General features: G+C 43.8%; 1 protein-coding gene across 3 annotated transcripts in view; it reads left to right on the top strand.

Annotated features, from left to right (window-relative positions):
- Window positions 1-21,432, top strand: part of LOC106566793 (helicase ARIP4) — a 114,705-nt gene extending 93,273 nt beyond the window's left edge. For all 3 annotated transcript variants that reach the window (XM_014135186.3, XM_014135187.3, XM_045693095.2), the window contains 13 exons: window positions 344-477; window positions 1,078-1,274; window positions 3,183-3,525; window positions 4,096-4,273; window positions 5,828-6,040; window positions 6,253-6,371; window positions 6,591-6,706; window positions 6,981-7,080; window positions 9,119-9,324; window positions 10,158-10,333; window positions 14,059-14,255; window positions 14,596-14,975; window positions 15,114-21,432. In XM_014135186.3, the coding sequence (XP_013990661.2) occupies window positions 344-477; window positions 1,078-1,274; window positions 3,183-3,525; window positions 4,096-4,273; window positions 5,828-6,040; window positions 6,253-6,371; window positions 6,591-6,706; window positions 6,981-7,080; window positions 9,119-9,324; window positions 10,158-10,333; window positions 14,059-14,255; window positions 14,596-14,975; window positions 15,114-16,048 (3,294 nt within the window). In that variant the 3' untranslated portion in view covers window positions 16,049-21,432. The remainder of the gene's footprint in view (window positions 1-343; window positions 478-1,077; window positions 1,275-3,182; window positions 3,526-4,095; window positions 4,274-5,827; window positions 6,041-6,252; window positions 6,372-6,590; window positions 6,707-6,980; window positions 7,081-9,118; window positions 9,325-10,157; window positions 10,334-14,058; window positions 14,256-14,595; window positions 14,976-15,113) is intronic.
- The last annotated feature ends 324 nt before the right edge of the window (window positions 21,433-21,756 follow it).

Genomic DNA, 21,756 nt, shown 5'->3' with positions numbered 1-21,756 from the left:
CTCTCTACCTCGCTCGCTCTCTACCTCGCTCGTTCTCTCTCTCTACCTAACGCGTTCTCTCTCTCTACCTCGCACGCTCTCTGTCTACCTCGCGCGCTCTCTGTCTACCTCGCGCGCTCTCTCTCGCACTCTATCTCTACCTCGCACTCTATCTCTACCTCGCTCTCTCTCTTGTACTCTATCTCTACCTCGCTCTCTCTCTACCTCGCTCTCTCTCTACCTCGCTCTCTCTCTCTCTCTCTCGCACTCTCTCTTCTCGCTCTCTACTTCTGAATCTTTTTCTCTCTCTCTACCCCTCTCTCACTACCCCTCTCTCTCTCGCTCGCTACCCTTCTCGCTACAGGTCAACACATTACAGAACTGGCTGGCTGAGTTTAACCTCTGGGTCCCTTCCTCTGAGGGATTACCTGCAGACATCAACCCCGCCCACTTCTCCCCGCGCATCTACAAGGTCCACATCCTGAATGACGAGCACAAGTAAGTTTCCCGTCCTCTCTGGGAACAGGGATATCCCACTACCTCCAATTTCAAAGCTGAAGCCTTTTAGCCATGATCATGGTTTGTGTTTGTGAGTGACTAGAAGCTCTGCTTCTATCACACAACTGCCAGGGATCTGTCTCTAAAAATAAATGTACAAACATGACTCATCTATCGCCCAGGTGTGTAACTACATGAAGTACGTAAGGCATTTAAAGTACATCAACTATCAAGACCTTTAGCAACAAGGTTTGATTAAGATATAATGCAGGTCGTCTTTAAGTATATACACTGGGGCAGCAGGTAGCCTAGTGGTTAGAGCGTTGGACTAGTAACCGAAAGGTTGCTAGATCGAATCCCTGAGCTGACAAGGTAAAAATATGTAATTCTGCCCCTGAACAAGGCAGTTAACCCACTGTTCCTAGGCCGACATTGTAAATAAGAATTTGTTCTTAACTGACTTGCCTAGTTAAATAAAGATAAATAAATAATATGTCTCTACATGCCTGTGCTGTTATGTGTGGAACATTGTCACTGATGTGCTGTCTTTCTTTCGCTCTCTTCTCTCATCTCTTTTTCTCTCTCTCTGCTCTCTTTCAGAACAACGGCCAGCAGAGCGAAGGTTATCTCTGACTGGTCGCTGGATGGCGGTGTGCTCCTGATGGGGTATGAGATGTACCGCCTGCTGTCTCTGAAGAAGAGCTTTGTGGCGGGCCGGAAGAAGAAGTCCAAGAAGCCCCAAGGACCAGTGGTCATTGACCTGGACGAAGAGGACCGGCAGCAGGAGCTCCTCAAAGGTCAGTAGGTCAAAAAGGTCACCTCAGAGTGACACCTGTCAATCGACACTTATGTCAGTCATGGCCTGAGCTTTTCAGAGTTTTCAAACCAGCAGCTTATGGCAGTTTTTCTTTCATCAAACCAAGGTCATCTGCACATTTGGATTATGAGTGATCCTATAGTTTAACCCTTTGTTAGAACCCATGTTAGTTAACCTCTATGGGCTAGGTGGGACGCTAGCGTGCCACCCGTGGTGCACTCCATCAACAGCAGGTGCATTTCAAGAGCGGCAAATTTGAATCCAAATAAATGTCAAAATTCAAATTTTTCAAAAATACAACTATTTTACACCATTTGAAAGATAAACATCTCCTTAATCTAACCACGTTTTACGATTTCAAAAAGGTTTTACGGCGAAAGCATAAATTTAGAGTATGTTAGGACAGTACATTTACAAGAGTTGTGTGTAATGTTTTGTCAAGTCAAAGACAGGGTCACCAAAACCATAAAACCAGCTAAAATGATGCACTAACCTTTTACAATCTCCATCAGATGACACTCCTAGGACATTATGTTAGACAATGCATGCATTTTTAGTTCTATCAAGTTCATATTTATATCCAAAAACAGCGTTTTACTATGGCATTGATGTTGAGGAAATCGTTTCCCTCCAATAACCGGCAGTCAAGTCAGCGTCACAAATTAAATAATTAAAATTAGAAAACATTGGTAAAATATTATATTGTCATTTAAAGAATTATAGATTTACATCTCTTGAACGCAATCAACTTGCCAGATTTAAAAATAACCTTACTGGGAAATCACACTTTGCAATAATTTGAGCACTGCGCCCAGAAAAATACGCGTTGCGATACAGACTAGACGTCATGTTGGGGAGATCTAAAATCGAAAATACTATGTAAATAATCCATTACCTTTGATTCTCTTCATCAGATGTCACTTCCAGGTATCACAGGTCCATAACGAATGTAGTTTTGTTCAAAAAAGCTCATCATTTATGTCCAAAAATCTCCGTCTTGTTAGCACATGATCTAAGCCAGCCGGACTTCTCGTCATGAACGAGGGGAAAAAATATATTTACGTTCGTTCAAACATGTCAAACGTTGTATAGCATAAATCATTAGGGCCTTTTTTAACCAGAACATGAATAATATTCAAGGTGGACGAATGCATACTCTTTTATAACGTATTGGAACGAGGGTACCCAACATGAACTCGCGCGCCAGGTGTCTAATGGGACATCATCGTTCCATGGCTCTTGTTCGGTCAGATCTCCCTCCAGAAGACTCAAAACACTTTGTAAAGGCTGGTGACATCTAGTGGAAGCAATAGGAAGTGCCAAAATATTCCTAAGCCCCTGTGTTTTTCAATGGGATAGGTTTAAAGTCAATACAACACATCAGGTATCCACTTCCTGTCAGAAAATGTCTCAGGGTTTTGCCTGCCAAATGAGTTCTGTTATACTCACAGACACCATTCAAACAGTTTTAGAAACTTTAGAGTGTTTTCTATCCATATATAATAAGTATATGCATATTCTAGTTACTGGGTAGGATTAGTAACCAGATTAAATCGGGTACATTTTTTTTATCCAGACGTGCAAATGCTGCCCCCTAGCCCTAACAGGTTAAGATTTTGTTAGACATTTTTCATGTGCTCCAGGATGTGTGTACGAGTGCATGGTTTTCCAGTTACCCAGTCACGACATCAATTTAGTATGACTCCATCACGAGTCACTCCGTTAACATGAGTCACTTAGATTAATGGAACATAAGGTAAATGCTTCCTGCTACCTTCATGGCTTTTTTATTTTGTTTAACCTTCATTTAACTAGGCAATCTGGGACTGGTTGGACTTCCATTGTTCCTGAAATAGCTCTAACTTGACATTCCTCTACCCTCCTGAAGACATAGAGAAGGCCCTGTCTCGCCCAGGCCCGGACGTGGTGATCTGTGACGAGGGCCACCGCATTAAGAACTGCCACGCCAGCACCTCGCAGGCCCTGAAGAACATTCGTACCCGGAGACGCGTGGTCCTAACAGGATACCCCCTCCAGAACAACCTGATAGAGTACTGGTGCATGGTGGACTTTGTCAGGCCTGACTTCCTGGGCACCAGGCAGGAGTTCAGTAACATGTTTGAGAGGCCCATTCTGAACGGGCAGTGTGTGGACAGTACGCCTCAGGACGTTCGGTTGATGAGATACCGAAGTCATATCCTCCATAGCCTGCTGGAAGGCTTCGTCCAGAGGTGAGAATGAGAGCTGGTTATAACCCACATGAACTGTTGCTACTACAGTATTCTCTTTATACTTTATAGGTAAGTTTCCCCCTCTCCGATTAACTCTTAAGATTACTTTATTGGTCAATTACACATAAGGTCCAGCTGAAATTCGACTTCTGCTTTTACCCAGCCCCTCCGTAAACACACATGCATACATACAGGGTTTTTGGAGAGGTGCAGTGCTGCCACACTGGTCGCCTGCGGAGCTGTTGTTGTGGGGGGTAAGTGCCTTGCTCAAGGACACAACGGCAGGCAAAGGCATCTAGGATGTTGATAACAGCAACCCTCTGATTGCCAGCGCATTACCCGCCAGATTTTTCCTTTCGGACCCGGAATTTGAACTGGCAACCCTCCAGTTACTGGCTCACCTCTATAACCGCTAGCCTACCTGCCACCCCAGTCTATTCCTGGACGAAAAAGTACTTTCAATGGATATTCTAGTTGAAGTCTGATAATGGTTGTGTTTGTTCATGAATGTAGAAGAGATCTATAAGGCATAAATATTTGTGGTCTAGCTCTGGTTGTGTTTGTTCCCAGGCGTGGCCATAACGTGCTGAGAGACCAGCTCCCCTCCAAGGAAGAGCATGTGATCATGGTGCGTCTGTCTCCCCTGCAGAGGGCCCTCTACACTGAGTTTATGAACCGCTTCAGAGAGGCAGGCAACAGCGGCTGGCTCAGCCTCAACCCACTCAAGGCCTTCTGCGTGTGCTGCAAGGTGTGCATGCCTGTCTGTGTCTGTTTTGTCATACACAGGAGTGAAATAAATATGTGAAGTGCAATCAGAAAGTATTCAGACCCCTCGACTTTTTCCACATTTTGTTACGTTACAGCCCTATTCTTCAAATGGATTAAATATAAAAAATCCTTGTCAATCTACACACAATACCCTATAATGACAAAGCAAAACTGGTTTTTAGAAATGTTTGAAAAAATAGAACAAATAAAAACATACCTTATTTACATAAGTAATCAGACCCTATGCTATGAGCCTCGAAATGGAGCTCAGGTGCATCCTGATTCCATTGATCATCCTTGAGATGTTTCTACAACTTGAGTCCACCTGTGGTAAATTCACTTGTGATTTGGAAAGGCACACACCTGTCTATATAAGGTCCCACAGTTGACAGTGCATGTCAGAGCAAAAACCAAAGCCATGAGGTCAAAGGAATTGTCGGTAGAGCTCTGAGACAGGATTGTGTTGAGGCTCAGATCTGGGGAAAGGTACCAAAAACATTCCTGCAGCATTGAAGGTCCCCAAGAACACAGTGGCCTCCATCATTCTTAAATGGAAGAAGTTTGGAACCACCAAGACTCTTCCTAGAGCTGGCCGCCCGGCCAAACTGAGCAATCAGGGGAGAAGGGCCTTGGTCAGAGAGGTGACCAAGAACCCAATGGTCACTCTGACAGAGCTCCAGAGTTTCTTTGTGGACATGGGAGAACCTTCCAGAAGGACAACTATCTCTGCAGCACTGCACCAATCAGGAATTGATGGTAGAGTGGCCAGACAGAAGCCACTCCTCAGTAAAACAGCCTTGATGAAAACCTGCTCCAGAGCGCTCAGGACCTCAGACTGGGGCGAATGACAATGACCCTAAGCACACAGCCAAGACAAGCAGGAGTGGCTTCAGGACAAGTCTCTGAATGTCCTTGAGTGGCCCAGTCAGAGCCTGGGCATGATCCCGATCGAACATCTCTGGAGAGACCTGAAAATAGCTGTGCAGCAACGCTCCCCATCCAACCTGACAGAGCTTGAGAGGATCTGCAGAGAAAAATGGGAGAAACTCCCGAAATACAGGTGTGCCAAGCTTGTAGCGGCATACCCAATAAGACTCGAGGCTGTAATCGCTGCAAAAGGTGCTTCAACAAAGTACTGAGTAAAGGGTCTGAATACTTATGTAAATGTAATAGTTCAGATTTTAATAATGTGGTATTATAACAATATTAGGCTGACGTCTGAATGAAATGTAGACATGTACACAGCATGTGATGTACAGTGCATTGGGAAAGTATTCAGACCACATTTTGTTACGTAAAAAAAAAAAGATTAAATCATTTTTCCCCCTCATCAATCTACACACTACACACTAGAGTGATGAGGGGGGGGGGACTGTTTCATCCATTTTCGAATAAGGCTGTAACGTAACAATGTGGAAAAAGTCAAGCGGTCTGAATACTTTCCCAATGTGCTGTATGTCACATGCTGTGTACTACATGTCCACATTTCATTCAGACGTCATCCTAATGTTGGAATAATGTCTTCCTCTACCAGATCTGGAACCACCCAGACGTGCTGTACGAGGCGCTGCAGAAGGAGAATCTGGCCAATGAGCAGGACCTGGACCTGGATGACATCACCAACGGCCACGCCCGCTGCCCAGCCCCCTACGAGAAGGGCAAGACCCCGGAGGACCCCAACAGCATCGGAGGGCTGAGTCTCAACGCTCTGCAGGAGAAGGCCAACCAGGTCATCACCTACGAATGGGTACGCAGCCACACTTCACTACCATGTTTTTTGTTTTTCCATTCAGTTTAAGTGGCAGGGGGTTGAGTCATCATGGATTTATGATGGTTGGAAAACAACTTGAGGGCCATTCAGAACGGATACTGTCGTAGGTTTCAGTAAAAACAGGTTATTACCCTAAACTGTGCACTACAATTACACAACTGTTCTGTTACCTCATCTCTCTCTCTCAGGCGAAGGAGATCATGTCTGACTATAAACCCGGGCTCTTAGAGAACTCTGCTAAGATGGTCCTGCTGTTCCACCTGATCGACGAGAGTGTGAGGAAGGGAGACAAGATCCTGGTGTTCAGGTAGGCACAGAAACATCACAGTTGTTTTACTCTTTTGATCTTAAGTTTTTCAAGTTTTCCTTTCAGTTCCTTTAAAACAACTGTTGCAATGCAACATATTCCACAAAGACTAAGGCCGAAGCACAGACAGACAAACTTCTCAAATGGTTAAATTAGTTTCACTGTAATTTCCAAGCACCCCTCCTCACCGTATCCCTCCCTCCACTGTTTCTGGTGCAGTCAGAGTTTGTCCACCCTGTCAGTCATCGAGGAGTTCCTGGCCAAGAGGCCCATACTGGCGGGCAGCGCCAGAGAGGGCTACAACCAAAACTGGGTCCGCAACCACAACTACTACAGTAAGTGTCCCTGTTCCCATGACAACCACCGTTGTCACCACGTCTCTGTGACTCCATTTGTCCAGTGGTGTCTTTTACTGAAGCTATACAAATGTATTCAGCCTCCCCAATCCCATGGTGCCACTTTTCCCGTTGACTTACATTGACTATTGCCACCTGCTGGGGATACTGATATCTCGCCATCATTCTGTGTATGAAGCCCTTGGGTAAAAACTGGTTGTTGTTGTGTGTTCGAGAAAGGGATTGGCTTCCTTTTTATGGTTTGTCTCCTTAGGACTGGATGGGAGCACATCTGCTTCAGAGAGAGAGAGGCTCATCAACCAGTTCAACGACCCGTCCAACACCTCCGCCTTGATCTTTCTGCTGTCCACCAGGTAAAAGACCTTCACAGGAACACACTGGTAGAAATAATTATCATTTGTTTGTAATCATACTTATGTATAGTCACACTAGAAACCACACTAGTTAATCAGTTGAAGTCGGAAGTTTACAAACACTTAGGTTGGAGTCATTAAAATCGTTTTTCAACCACCCCACAAATTTCTTGTTAACAAACTATAGTTTTGGCAAGTCTGTTAGGACATCTACTTTGTGCATGACACGAGGAATTTTTCCAACAATTGTTTACAGACAGATTGTTTCACTTATAATTCACTGTATCACAATTCCGGTGGGTCAGAAGTTTACATACACTAAGTTGACTGTGCCTTTTAACAGCTTGGAAAATTCCAGAAAATGATGTCATGGCTTTAGATGCTTCTGATAGGCTAATTGACATAATTTGAGTCAATTGGAGGTGTACCTGTGGATGTATTTCAAGGCCTACCTTCAAACTCAGTGCCTCTTTGCTTGACATCATGGAAAAATCTAAAGAAATCAGCCAAGACCTCAGAAAATAAATTGTAGACCTCCACAAGTCTGGCTCATCCTTGGGAGCAATTTCCAAACACCTGAAGGTACCACGTTCATCTGTACAAACAATAGTACGCAAGTACTAAGACACCTGAAACCCCACCTCTTCAAGGAATACCTGGGATAGGATAAAGTAATCCTTCTAACCCCCCCCTTAAAAGATTTAGATGCACTATTGTAAAGTGGTTGTTCCACTGGATATTATAAGGTGAATGCACCAATTTGTAAGTCGCTCTGGATAAGAGCGTCTGCTAAATGACTTAAATGTAAAAATGTAAATGTTAGTATAAACACCATGGGACCACGCAGCCGTCATACCACTCAGGAAGGAGACACGTTCTGTCTCCTCGAGTTGAACGTACTTTGGTGCAAAAAGTGCAAATCAATCCCAGAACAACATCAAAGGACCCTGTGAAGATGCTGGAGGAAACAGGTACAAAAGTATCTATATCCACAGAAAACAAGTCCTATATTGACATAACCTGAAAGGCCGCTCAGCAAGGAAGAAGCCACTGCTCCAAAACTCCCATAAAAAAGCCAGACTATGGTTTGCAACTGCACATGGGGACAAAGATCATACTTTTTGGAGAAATGTCCTCTGGTCTGATGAAACAAAAATAGAACTGTTCGGCCACAATGACATCATGGCGTCATGAGGAAGGAAAATTATGTGGATATATTGAAGCAACATCTCAAGACATCAGTCAGGAAGTTAAAGCTTGGTCGCAAAGGGGTCTTCCAAATGGACAATGAGCATACTTCCAATGTTGTGGCAAAATGGCTTAAGGACAACAAAGTCAAGGTATTGAGGTGGCCGTCATAAAGCACTGACCTCAATCCTATATAAAATTTGTGGGCAGAACTGAAAAAGGGTGTGCGAGCAAGGAGGCCTAGAAACCTGACTCGGTTACACCAGCTCTGTCAGGAGGAATGGGCCAAAATTCACCCAACTTATTGTGGGAAGCTTGTGGAAGGCTACCCGAAAGGTTTGACCCAAGTTAAACAATTTTAAGGCAATGCTACCAAATACTAATTGAGTGTATGTAAACTTCTGACCCACTGGGAATGTGATGAAATAAATAAAAGCTGAAATAAATTATTCTCTCTACTATTATTCTGACATTTCACATTCTTAAAGTAAAATTGTGATCCTAACTGACCTAAAACATGGAATTTATACTTGGATTAAATGTCAGCAATTGTTAAAAACTGAGTTTAAATGTATTTGGCTAAGGTATATGTAAACTTCCGACTTCGTGTGTGTGTGTGTGTGTGTGTGTGTGTGTGTGTGTGTGTGTGTGTGTGTGTGTGTGTGTGTGTGTGTGTGTGTGTGTGTGTGTGTGTGTGTGTGTGTGTGTGTGTGGGGGGGGGGGGGGGGGGGGATATATACACACACACACACGCACAAAGTCCTCTATATATATTATATATGTATATATTTCTATATATGACACACACACACACATCAGGTCAGTGAGGTGTGCTTCTCCCCATCCTCAGGGCTGGCTGTCTGGGGGTGAACCTGATTGGGGCTAACCGTGTGGTGGTGTTCGATGCCTCCTGGAACCCCTGTCACGACGCCCAGGCCGTATGTCGGGTGTACCGCTACGGCCAGAAGAAACCCTGCCACATCTACCGCCTGGTCTGTGACTTCACCCTGGAGAAGAAGATCTACGACCGACAGATCTCCAAGCAGGGCATGTCCGGTGAGTAACCAGCGAACCAAACAAACACAGAATAGAATGGATCCTGACTTCATACAGACTACTACTCTGCTTCCTCCAGCCATGTCTACTAGGCCTACTATTACATGGTCATCTGCTTTCACTATTTTGAATCTACTCTTACCACAAGCCTACCCTGTTTAGGGCACTTCAGCCAGCCCAGTCCACTTCACTAGCATGCAAAACAGCGTGTGTGCTGCGAAGTGCAGCAGTCCTGTGATCTGTCAGACTCCTCTCAGGCTAAGTGCACTCCAAGTGCACTTTGACATGGTTTGCCATTGTTAGGCTCAGTTGGTAGAGTATGGCACTTGCAACACCAGGGTTGTGGGTTTGATTAAGAGCGTCTTAAGAACGTCTGCTAAATGACTAAAATGTAAAAATGTAACACGTCGGTCAGCTATACTGTATACACAAAAAGGGAAGGCCCACACTCTTAGAATTGTATTTTTTTTTAAATAAATGTAAAAATAAAATAGACATGGCCAGGGTATGCTCTATGCCACATTTCATGTCACACGCAGAGACCTTTTCATGCAGCTGTTGATGGCCTAGACCTGAGGTGGGACACTCCAGTCCTCGAGGGCCTGATTGGTGTCACACGTTTTCTCCATCCCTATGAAACACAGCTGATTTAATCAAATTGCGTTCTAAACTGAAGATCATGATTAGGTGGTTATTGGAGTCAGGTGTGTTAGCTGGGGCTGGGGCAAAACTGTGACACCAATCAGGCCCTCGAGGACTGGAGTTGCCCACCCCTGCCCTAGACATACAGTGTTACCCCCTTTCTTGACTCCATCCATCCCTCCTTTCTGAAGACCGAGTGGTGGATGACCTGAACCCGGTGCTGTCGTTCACGCGGAGGGAGGTGGAGTCTCTGCTGCACTTCGTGGAAAAGGAGCCTGACGTGTCACAGGTGCAACTAAACCCCGACCAGGAGATAGAGACAGGCATCAGACAGGCCTGCCAGCTCTACCCTCACCTTGTCACCAAGGTAATACACCTATACACACATCTATAAACACACACTACATCACAGGCCTGCCAGCTCTACCCTCACCTTGTCACCAAGGTAATACACCTATACACACATCTATAAACACACACTACATCACAGGCCTGCCAGCTCTACCCTCACCTCGTCACCAAGGTAATATACCTATACACACATCTATAAACACACACTACATCACAGGCCTGACAGCTCTACCCTCACCTCGTCACCAAGGTATATACAGTTGAAGTCAGAAGTTTACATACACCTTAGCCAAATACATTTAAACTCAGTTTTTCACAATTCCTGACATTTAATCCTAGTAAAAATTCCCTGTCTTCGGTCAGTTAGGATCACCTCTTTATTTTAAGAATGTGAAATGTCAGAATAATAGTAGAGAGTGATTTATTTCAGCTTTTATTTCTTTCATCACATTCCCAGTGGGTCAAAAGTTTACATACACTCAATTAGTATTTGGTAGCATTGCCTTTAAATTGTTTAGCTTGGGTCAAACGTTTCGGGGAGCCTTCCACAAGCTTCCCACAATAAGTTGGGTGAATTTTGACCCATTCCTCCTGACAGAGCTGGTGTAACTGGGTCAAGTTTGTAGGCCTCCTTGCCTCCCAGCTTTTTCAGTTCCGCCCACAAATTTTCTATAGGATTGAGGTCAGGGCTTTGTGATGGCCACTCCAATACCTTGACTTTGTTGTCCTTAAGCCATTTTGCCACAACTTTGGAAGTATGGGGTCATTGTCCATTTGGAAAACCCATTTGCGACCAAGCTTTAACTTCCTGACTGATGTCTTGAGATGTTGCTTCAATATATCCACATCATTTTCCTTGCTAATGATGCCATCTATTTTGTGAAGTGCACCAGTCCCTCCTGCAGCAAAGCACCCCCACAACATGATGCTGCCACCCCCATGCATCAAGGTTGGGATGGTGTTCTTCGGCATGCAAGCCTCCCCCTTTTTCCTCCATACATAACGATGGGCATTATGGCCAAACAGTTCTATTTTTGTTTCATCAGACCAGAGGACATTACTTCAAAGAGAACGATCTTTGTCCCCATGTGCAGTTGCAAACCGTAGTCTGCATTTTTATGGCGGTTTTGGAGCAGTGGCTTCTTCCTTGCTGAGTGGCCTTTAAGTTTATGTCGATATAGGACTCGTTTTACTGTGGACATAGATACTTTTATACCTGTTTCCTCCAGTATCATCACAAGGTCCTTTGATGTTGTTCTGGGATTGATTTGCACTTTTCTCACCAAAGTACGTTCATCTCTAGGAGACAGAACGCTTCTCCTTCCTGAGCGGTATGAGGGCTGCGTGGTCCCATGGTGTTTATACTTGCGTACTATTGTTTGTACAGATGAAGGTGGTACCTTCAGGCGTTTGGAAATTGCTCCCAAGGATGAACCGGACTTGTGGAGGTCTACAATTTATTTTCTGAGGTCTTGGCTGATTTCTTTTGATTTTCCCATGATGTCAAGCAAAGAGGCACTGAGTTTGAAGGTAGGCCTTGAAATATACTGCTCAAAAAAATAAAGGGAACACTTAAACAACACATCCTAGATCTGAAGGAAATATATAATCTTATTAAATACTTTTTTCTTTACATAGTTGAATGTGCTGACAACAAAATCACACAAAAATAATCAATGGAAATCCAATTTATCAACCCATGGAGGTCTGGATTTGGAGTCAAAATTGAAGTGGAAAACCACACTACAGGCTGATCCAACTTTGATGTAATGTCCTTAAAACAAGTCAAAATGAGGCTCAGTAGTGTGTGTGGCCTCCACGTGCCTGTATGACCTCCCTACAACGCCTGGGCATGCTCCTGATGAGGTGGCGGATAGTCTCCTGAGGGATCTCCTCCCAGACCTGGACTAAAGCAGCCACCAACTCCTGGACAGTCTGTGGTGCAACGTGGCGTTGGTGGATGGAGCGAGACATGATGTCCCAGATGTGCTCAATTGGATTCAGGTCTGGGGAACGGGCGGACCAGTCCATAGCATCAATGCCTTCCTCTTGCAGGAACTGCTGACACACTCCAGCCACATGAGGTCTAGCATTGTCTTGCATTAGGAGGAACCCAGGGCCAACCGCACCAGCATATGGTCTCACAAGGGGTCTGAGGATCTCATCTCGGTACCTAATGGCAGTCAGGCTACCTCTGGCGAGCACATGGAGGGCTGTCCGGCCCCCCAAAGAAATGCCACCCCACACCATGACTGACCCACCGCCAAACCGGTCATGCTGGAGGATGTTGCAGGCAACAGAACGTTCTCCACGGCGTCTCCAGACTCTGTCACGTCTGTCACGTGCTCAGTGTGAACCTGCTTTCATCTGTGAAGAGCACAGGGCGCCAGTGGCGAATTTTCCAATCTTGGTGTTTTCTGGCAAATGCCAAACGTCCTGCACGGTGTTGGGCTGTAAGCACAACCCCCACCTGTGGACGTCGGGCCCTCATACCACCCTCATGGAGTCTGTTTCTGACCGTTTGAGCAGACACATGCACATTTGTGGCCTGCTGGAGGTCATTTTGCAGGGCTCTGGCAGTGCTCCTCCTGCTCCTCCTTGCACAAAGGCGGAGGTAGCGGTCCTGCTGCTGGGTTGTTGCCCTCCTACAGCCTCCTCTACGTCTCCTGATGTACTGGCCTGTCTCCTGGTAGCGCCTCCATGCTCTGGACACTACGCTGACAGACACAGCAAACCTTCTTGCCACAGCTTGCATTGATGTGCCATCCTGGATGAGCTGCACTACCTGAGCTACTTGTGTGGGTTGTAGACTCCGTCTCATGCTACCACTAGAGTGAAAGCATCGCCAGCATTCAAAAGTGACCAATACATCAGCCAGGAAGCATAGGAACTGAGAAGTGGTCTGTGGTCACCACTCCTTTATTGGGGGTGTCTTGCTAATTGCCTATAATTTCCACCTGTTGTCTATTCCATTTGCACAACAGCATGTGAAATTTATTGTCAATCAGTGTTGCTTCCTAAGTGGACAGTTTGATTTCACAGAAGTGTGATTGACATGGAGTTACATTGTGTTGTTTAAGTGTTCCCTTTATTTTTTTGAGCAGTGTATATGCACAGGTACACCTCCAATTGACTCAAATGATGTCAATTAGCCTATCAGAATCATCTAAAGCCATGACATCATTTTCTGGAATTTTCCAAGCTGTTTAAAGGCACAGTCAACTTAGTGTATGTAAAGTTCTGACCCACTGGAATTGTGATACAGTGAATTATAAGTGAAATAATCTGTCTGTAAACAATTGTTGGAAAAATTACTTGTGTCATGCACAAAGTAGATGTCCTAACCGACTTGCCAAAACTATAGTTTGGCAGAAAAACGAGTTTTAATGACTCCAACCTAAGTGTATGTAAACTTCCGACTTCAACTGTATCTATATGCACACCATACTGTATTATACACTCTACCCAAACCTGGTCACCAAGGTTAGAGCCAAACTAGATATACATATCTATATACACACATCTATAGTGTTTACTCATAAGTTGATACCACATGATACATACACCTACCTCGCTGAATCATGGACAGACACTGTCTCAACCCATCGTTTCCACATTGAACTCACTCTCATTAAAATTCTACTTTATTAACAGTTCTATCCAGAATTATAACCTACTTGACAGCATATTATACTTAGAGAGCAATTACACTTAATCTACTCTCCATGTCTGTCTCTCCAGCAACCCTTTCACCACGAGTCTCTCCTGATTGAGCGACGGGAGATGAAACTTACCATAGCCGAGAAGAAGGCCGCGAAGAAGAGCTACGAGGATGAGAAGCGTGCGTCGGTGCCCTACACGCGCCCCTCTTATGCCCACTATTACCCCGCCAGCGACCAGAGCCTCACAAATATCCCTGCCTTCAGCCAGCGCAACTGGTGAGATGGTCCCCAGAGAAGTACATGTTTTCTCAGTAACAATACTACTGTTGCATACAGTCAATCAAATGTATTTTGTAAAGCCCTTTTTACAGATACCCAGATTAGCAAACAATGCAGAAGCAAAGTGTCTAGGAAAACTCCCTAAAAGGAAGAAACCTAGAACAACAGGTCCAGGAGAAGGTAGCACTCCTGGCATGGTTCCAGGAAGAACTAGAGAGAGATACCAAGTTTTGAATTCCAAAGTTTAAACTGTTGATAAAATCTTTAACTCTCCGCTCTCAATTTGGACTGCCAATACCCCACCCTGTCATCTTTCCTCTCCCTTACCCCCCTTCAGGCGCCCACCCCCCCGACAAGATGAGAAGCCAGTGGCCAGTGTCCGCCCAGTTAAGTCGACTCCAATTCCCATGATGCCTCGCCAGGCGTCTCACAGCTCTGCCCCCACAGCAGACTCCGACTCCAGCTCGGGCTTTCCCGTCAACTACCTGCAAAAGGCGGGCGTATTCGTCCAGAAGATCGTCACCACCACAGATATCGTGATACCTGAAACCAACAGTTCAACTGATGTTAAGGCCAGGATCAGTGCAGGAGAGAGCATCCACGTCATCAGAGGAACGAAAGGGACCTACATCAGGACTTGTGATGGGAGGATATTTGCCATCCGCACTGCAAGCAAGTCCAAGGCACGGGAAGAGAACTCAGCTGCTGCACCCAAAGGTAGCAATCCCAACTCAACCTTTAGTCAGTATAGTTTCTAGTCATTTGGTCCATATGGATCTGTTTTTATCCAGTGCTGATGGTTTTGTTTAGTCTAGAGAAGTATCTGACCCGTCTATCTTACCTTCCCTACCTCAGACACCCAGAAGGTATCGGAGGAGGCCTCCGCCAACGGCTGTGTGACTCGCCTGCTCTCCCCCGACAGCCCCGAAATCCTGAGTGAACTCCAGAGGTACGAGGCTGCAACCAAAACCAAGGCCCAGCATCAGCAGGGCTCCAAGGCTTCGTCTGCAGGTGCAGTGGTTCCACAGGAGAAGGCACCGGCAGAGAGCAACAATGGCAGCAGCATGACTATCCATGCCAAGCCCTGGAGCGATGCCTCCACCCCGGCCAAGCCCAGCACAGATGCCATTGCTGCCCTGGACCTGATGGGCACCAAGCGCAAGGCCTCCACCCCGTCCAACATCGAACGAGCCAACAAAAAGCATCCGGCCCCCAGCAAGCGCACCTCGGCCCAGTTGCCCCCCCAGGCGTTTCCCTTTGCGGCGGGCTATGACCTCCCACCCATGGGCCTCAACCCAGCCATACTGGGCTCCATGGGGCACCCCATATTCATGGGGGCCGGCTTGCCCTACTTCCAGTCCCACAGCCAGCAGGGTGACCACTGTCTCATGTTCCCCATGACTCCCGACCCCTTCGGCTTGGGGGGCGGCACCCTACCTAGATCCTCTTCCACCATCACCTCCTCGGCTGCCCCTGATTCGGCCTCCCTAGCTCCCTTCATGCTGGGTGCTGGTATGGCTGGCATGCTGCCCCCAGGTTTCCCCATGTCCTACGGCCAGTCCCTGTGCATGTATCCTAACTTGCTTCTCCCCGGGGAGCTACCGGCCGCCACCCCAGGCCCCGCTGGCTCCAGCTTCTTCTCGCCCTTCCCCTCCTCCTCCGGCCTGATGGGGGCAGGGCTGGGTCGCTCTGATGCCCACGGCTCGGCAGAGAACGCCGGTGGAAGCAGCTCAGACAGCAACAACTACGATGAAGATGATGATGATGTCATTGAGGTGATGGGACAATGAGAGCCTCCATCGTAGGAAAGAGGCATGTGGGTTGTAGGGGACAACTAGTGGAGTTGCTGGGGCTAGGAGTGCTGAAGAGAAAGGGAAGGGACAACCAAGCCCACCTCCTCCACTAGACCTATTCCCCATCCCAAATGCAACATGCACACCTTTCAGAAAACGGAAATCTGTGTTGGAATATAACAGACTGGACAAAGCACCAAATCCTTATGCTGAATATCTTATTTAAAAAAAATTTTAAAAGACAAATCTGAACTTATATGATTAAGAAAAATGAACTTGGGGCTTCCAAAATGTTGTCCTGTACTGGCTTTTGCAAATCATTGAAGCAAGCGACTGCTGGGTTTGGACCTGCAAATCACTTCTTTGTCTTCTATTAAAAAAAATGTTCCCAACAGTTGATGACAGACTAGGTTAATAACTAACTGACAATAGACTAGAGTTAATATGTCAATTTTATATACGTAGTTGGTAGTAATTATTGTATGGCGCAAAATATCAGTTACATGATATTGTTCTTGATTGTCATTATATGCTACTGAATATTATTTTATATAGTAGTCGTACTCTAAACATGTCACAACTGTTTTCAAAATCGATTTGATTTGCCCTTGAATTTACTGCGTTTCGTTTTTCTGAAAATGGTCTACTTGAGACTCAATTCAAAGAATCAGTTAGGCTCTTTGTTGGGTGAAAAACGAAGTCAAAAACCTTCAACTCAAAGAATGTACGCTTATTTACGACTTTAACGCAGACCTTGGGGACAGGCATCACACTTGGGAAGATCTGATTTCGATTTGTGATATGTCATCTACATTTTTCAAATGTACACATCGTCTACAGGCGACGATGTGAAAACTGTGATCTTGCTAAGCTCCAACTGTCCGAAGGGAACTGAATTGAAAATGCCTTGCCTCTGTCTCTCTGAATGTTACCTAGTGGGAGTAGAGAAACAGCGAGACGGGCAGTCCTAGGACCTGGATCTCACCCATAGTCTTACTGTAGCTTTGCTAAGTGATGCAAATATAACCCATGAACCCTCTGGTGGTCAGGTGGGTCACCTGTCTACTTCTCTATCTGTTTCTGCATCGTGTACCCAAGGGTTCTAGAGTAGAGAACTTCTGTCATACTGACTCGCTCTGCCTTGTGGATAGCATGAACACTCGTTTTCAGTTCCTTTTTCTCATCTTTGGCATATGTGATTTCAAAGGAAAAATAAACAGGGTTCAAGAGATCATTGTCAAACCAAAATCATTTGAGAGAAGTCAAAAATAGCTGTGCCAAAAAAAGTACAACTTAAAGCACTCTCCAGAGAGGATCATTCTCTGGCGTGACCAAATGTCACCGTCAACTGCTATTGGCCTATAGAAGAGGGTTTCTTTCCCTAATTTGGTCACAGTTTGTCATTATAGACTTAGTGAGCTCATTGTAAAGATGATGCTGGCTTAACACTTCACTGTGTAACAAAGGTTAAGTATTCAAAGTACCGGTACATTGATTTAGAGAGGGGGGGAGTCAGGTCTGTGACCTGGTTCTGTTTAATAAACAACAGAACTTTTCATTTCTGTTACTGCTGACTGTGTTATTGCCCCCCTCATTAAATGCGTAGGCCGCCTACTGTCTCATGCCGCGTTCACGTGCTAGTCGGAACTAGGAAGCTCAAAAATGTCCAACTTTCTAACTGGTTGAACGCGGCATGTGTATAACTACAAGCAATTAGCAAGTCGGGAAATGTCTGACTTTTCGACTAGTATGTGAACGCGGCAACTACCCAACACTTTGGGAAGAGGGAAGCCCAGCCCACCACCTCCACCAAGTCCCTAGCCTTGAGTTTCTTCAGCAAGAGCTTTAAACTCCAGTTATTGTGTTTATTATGAGACCCTTACATCATCAGACTTGTTCATCTTTTTATACCATACTTAAGGTATTAATTGACCTGTTATTTAATTTTTTTATATACCACTTTTATATATGACAGTGCATATGTATTCATTCCTTTTTTTGTTCTGTTTTTGTAAGGGAAATTTTTATGTTCATTTGCTAGAACACGTCGATTCTTGTTACGTGACTTGAGAAATGCGATATTAATAGACGTCTGACCCATAACTGTGTGAATTTCAGGACCAACCAGGCAAGGTGGTCGAACCACTCATTAGCCGATAGAAAATGTAATCCAGTGCTTTTGTTTTGTTTTTATTTATGCTCATATCATCCAGATGTTCATGTGAATCTATCTATCCTAATTGCAAATGAAAGGTAGTTCCCTCAGTATTCATTCGTCTTCGGTTGTTGAACCAACTGTTTTTTTTCCCATAGATTTCTACATGAATTTAAGTATTTATTTATAAATCAATTCAGTCGGCGACCAACTGACTCTCTTAATTCCATTTATTAAAGTCAAGCTGCTGTCTTGAGGAGAATGGCTGGAAGAGCCTGTACCTAGTTAGTGAATGGACATGTAACAATGTCTTTTTATATAAATAAAATGTAGTTTCTAAATAAAATAAAATCATGTTTTGAATGGCATTTCAATTTCATGTACTTTGATAACAGTTACTCTAATTAATGACACAGATTCTCAAGCACTAGTTAAACATAAGTAACTTTTTCACTAAACGGATGTCCTTTTCAAGGTTGGGGGGGAATAGACACTGTCTGAAACTGAGCATATAGTCTAGAGACATGTCCATCAGATGACATTACCTAAAATCAGATGAAGAGGGCAAAATTGAGTATAGCTCAAATCAATCTCCTGTCCTAGACGACAATCCATAGCAACAAACAGGTTCAAACAAAACTGATATCGTTACACAGAGACTGGTTTACTGTTCTGTATTTAGAATGAATTCATAGTTGTCTATTGCATGCTTTTAGTGTTTATATTAGCTTTGGTGACATGAGCTGTCTGCAAGCCGATGATTGCATGTTTTGACTACGAAACTGAAATGATGTACATAGACTTTACCAATCATATCTTAAAGGAACTGTCCAGTGTTTCCAGATTTCTATTACATATTTTTGTTTAACCTTTATTTAACTAGGCAAGTCAGTTAAGAACAAATTCTTATTTTCAATGTCGGCCTAGGAACAGTGGGTTAACTGCCTTGTTCAGGGGCAGAACGACAGATTTTTACTTTGTCAGCTCGGGGATTCGATTTTGCAACCTTTCAGTTACTAGTCCAACGCTCTAACCACTAGGCTACCTGCCACCCCCATGTATGACCTATATAGTTAATTCATATTGCATAGAAATGACTTATAATTAACTACCATATTACTTAAATTATCCTTCCAAAAAAAATTAAGTATGTTAAAATCAGCTTTTCTATGTTGGAATGGTGTGGGCGTATACCGGTCACATGGTGTGGGCAAGTAGATTGCTGATTGGCCAGCTCATCCTCTGTGAGGAAATGTTTGTTTGAGATACAAGCTTGAGGTGGTGTTTTAGGTGTGTTTTTTTTGGCCGCTGTTTAAGTTAACAGAATATTAACTTTTAAAAGTGAGATTTTCACTGGACAGTTGCCTTAGATTTCATCATTAGCTATGCAAGCAGAGTCTGTTAAATTGTATTTAGAAACAAGTGCTTTTATCTTCTCATTATGATAATACTTATTTGAAAAATAAATAAGAATTGAAATGGACCCAACATACAGTATCTTAACATGTAAAAGGAATTCCATGATGTCTGCTTATTCCATGAAACTTGGCCATAGTGGACTGGATGCCACTTGACTTGTTTACCGCTCTTTGGTGTTGTAGCTCTGTGATGTCCTCTGATCTATACTGTAATGTTTTAATGCCTTGGGAATGGTAGATGCAGGCAGAGATCTGGGAATATCTATGTTACGCTGCCCTTCTTTGGCTGAGTTTGGGTCTTCTTACATAGCTTGGATATTCATGTTTAAATGTTTATTGAAGGCTTTCAGCATTTGAGTTGCCTGCCCTTGGCCTTTACATAAGTCAAGCATTCACATGTATTTGGTTCAGTCAAATTCTCCCCCTCGCCATCATCGCACACTCATGATTTAACCTCACTGTACCAGTGGTTTGTCTTTGATTCTGTAGAAGCAGAACTGTTATTCTGAGAGAATTTGATCAATATGCAAAAATGATGACAATGACATTTGAAACACACATCAGAGCAGTACAGTTGTGTTCCAGCGTGTGGCTAGCACTCTTGTTCTCCATAAGCACAATTCCACTGAGGCATCCCAGATCCTTGCATGTCTCATCTGGGTCTTGATAGAATGGTCTTTTAGTCTCGTGTTTTCAGCACCGTAAGTGGACAAGGTCATTTTAATTGTGTTTATTTTTCACATGATTGTGTTGTTTAAGGGTGTGTATATTTGTATGGATGTCTTCACAGAGGACAGTTTCCAGTTTGTTTCAAGTTTTATTAGTCGTATGTACGGGACACGCATAGTATACTTCGTCCAACAAAATGCTTACTTGCATACGCACCATTGTTCTTAGCTAGTCAAAGGTCACTCACTTGGGCTTCTGTGGTAGCCAACATATACCCACTTTGCATTTTCTGCCAGTGAGCTATTAACGTTATCTTAGTTTACATTTACATTTTAGTCATTTAGCAGACGCTCTTATCCAGAGCGACTTACAGTAGTGAATGCATACATTTCATACATTTTTTGTTCCCCCCGTACTGATTTCCAGTGGTGGAAAAAGTACCCAATGGTTATACTTGAGTAAAAGTATAGATTCCTTAATAGAAAGTTACTCAAGTAAAAGTTAGTCACCCAGTAAAATACTACTTGAGTAAAAGTCTGAAGGTATTTGTTTTTAAATCTACTTAAGTATTAAAAGTAAATGTAATTGCTAAAATATACTTAAGTATTAAAAGTAAAAGTATTACAAAAAAATTATATATATATAAAAAAAAAAAAATTGTTGAGATAGCCAGGGGCACACATTATTTACAAATGATGCATTTGTGTTTAGTGAGTCCGCCAGACCAGAGGCAGTAGGGATGACGGCGTGTTCTCTTGATAAGTGTGTGAATTTCACCGTTTTCCTGTACTGCTAAGAGTTCAAAATTAAATAAGTACTTTTGGTTGTCAGGGAAAATGTATGGAATAAAAAGTACAATACATTCTTTAGGAATGTAGTGAAGTAAAAGTAGTCAAAAATATAAATAGTAAAGTACAGATACGCCAAAAAACTAATTGAGTAGTACTTTAAAGTATTTTACGTCACTGTTGATTTCAGATCAGATTTTGTCAGTGCTCCTTCTGTGATGTTTGATTCTTGTAGCATTCTGATGTCATGGTTTTGTCTTTTTTTAAGTATTGAGAAATGTGAATTCTTCTGTGATTATCTTTTTTATTATGGAAATTAATTACTGAATAAAATGAATGTGTATGTGGTTATCCAAGTATTTTTATGTCTCTTGAATCGATGCTTGAGGAGAGAGAACATTTTGAATACATGTCAGTTTGAATACATTTTTAAAAGTTCTCCATGACCCATAGGCTGCCCTACCACATGGAACTCAAGGATCTAGCAACAACAAAAAAACAATGTTTCCCATGATCAACTAGTGCACCAAACTGGCGTGACTTGACGCTTCGTGTGTGTTGGTGACGGTGGCACTGGCAGCGCAAGCGTTGTTGCTCAGTGTGAAATGCTGGGAGTGCCTCACAAGACAACAAATATTCCCGAATAAATCTGTTGCTTTATATCGGAATAACGTT

This window comes from Salmo salar, chromosome 13, assembly GCF_965601325.2.
Source record: "Salmo salar chromosome 13, fSalSal1, whole genome shotgun sequence".
Taxonomy (NCBI): domain Eukaryota; kingdom Metazoa; phylum Chordata; class Actinopteri; order Salmoniformes; family Salmonidae; genus Salmo; species Salmo salar.
The sequence above is the reverse complement of the archived record's forward strand: the minus strand, read 5'-3'. Positions and strand labels throughout refer to the sequence as shown.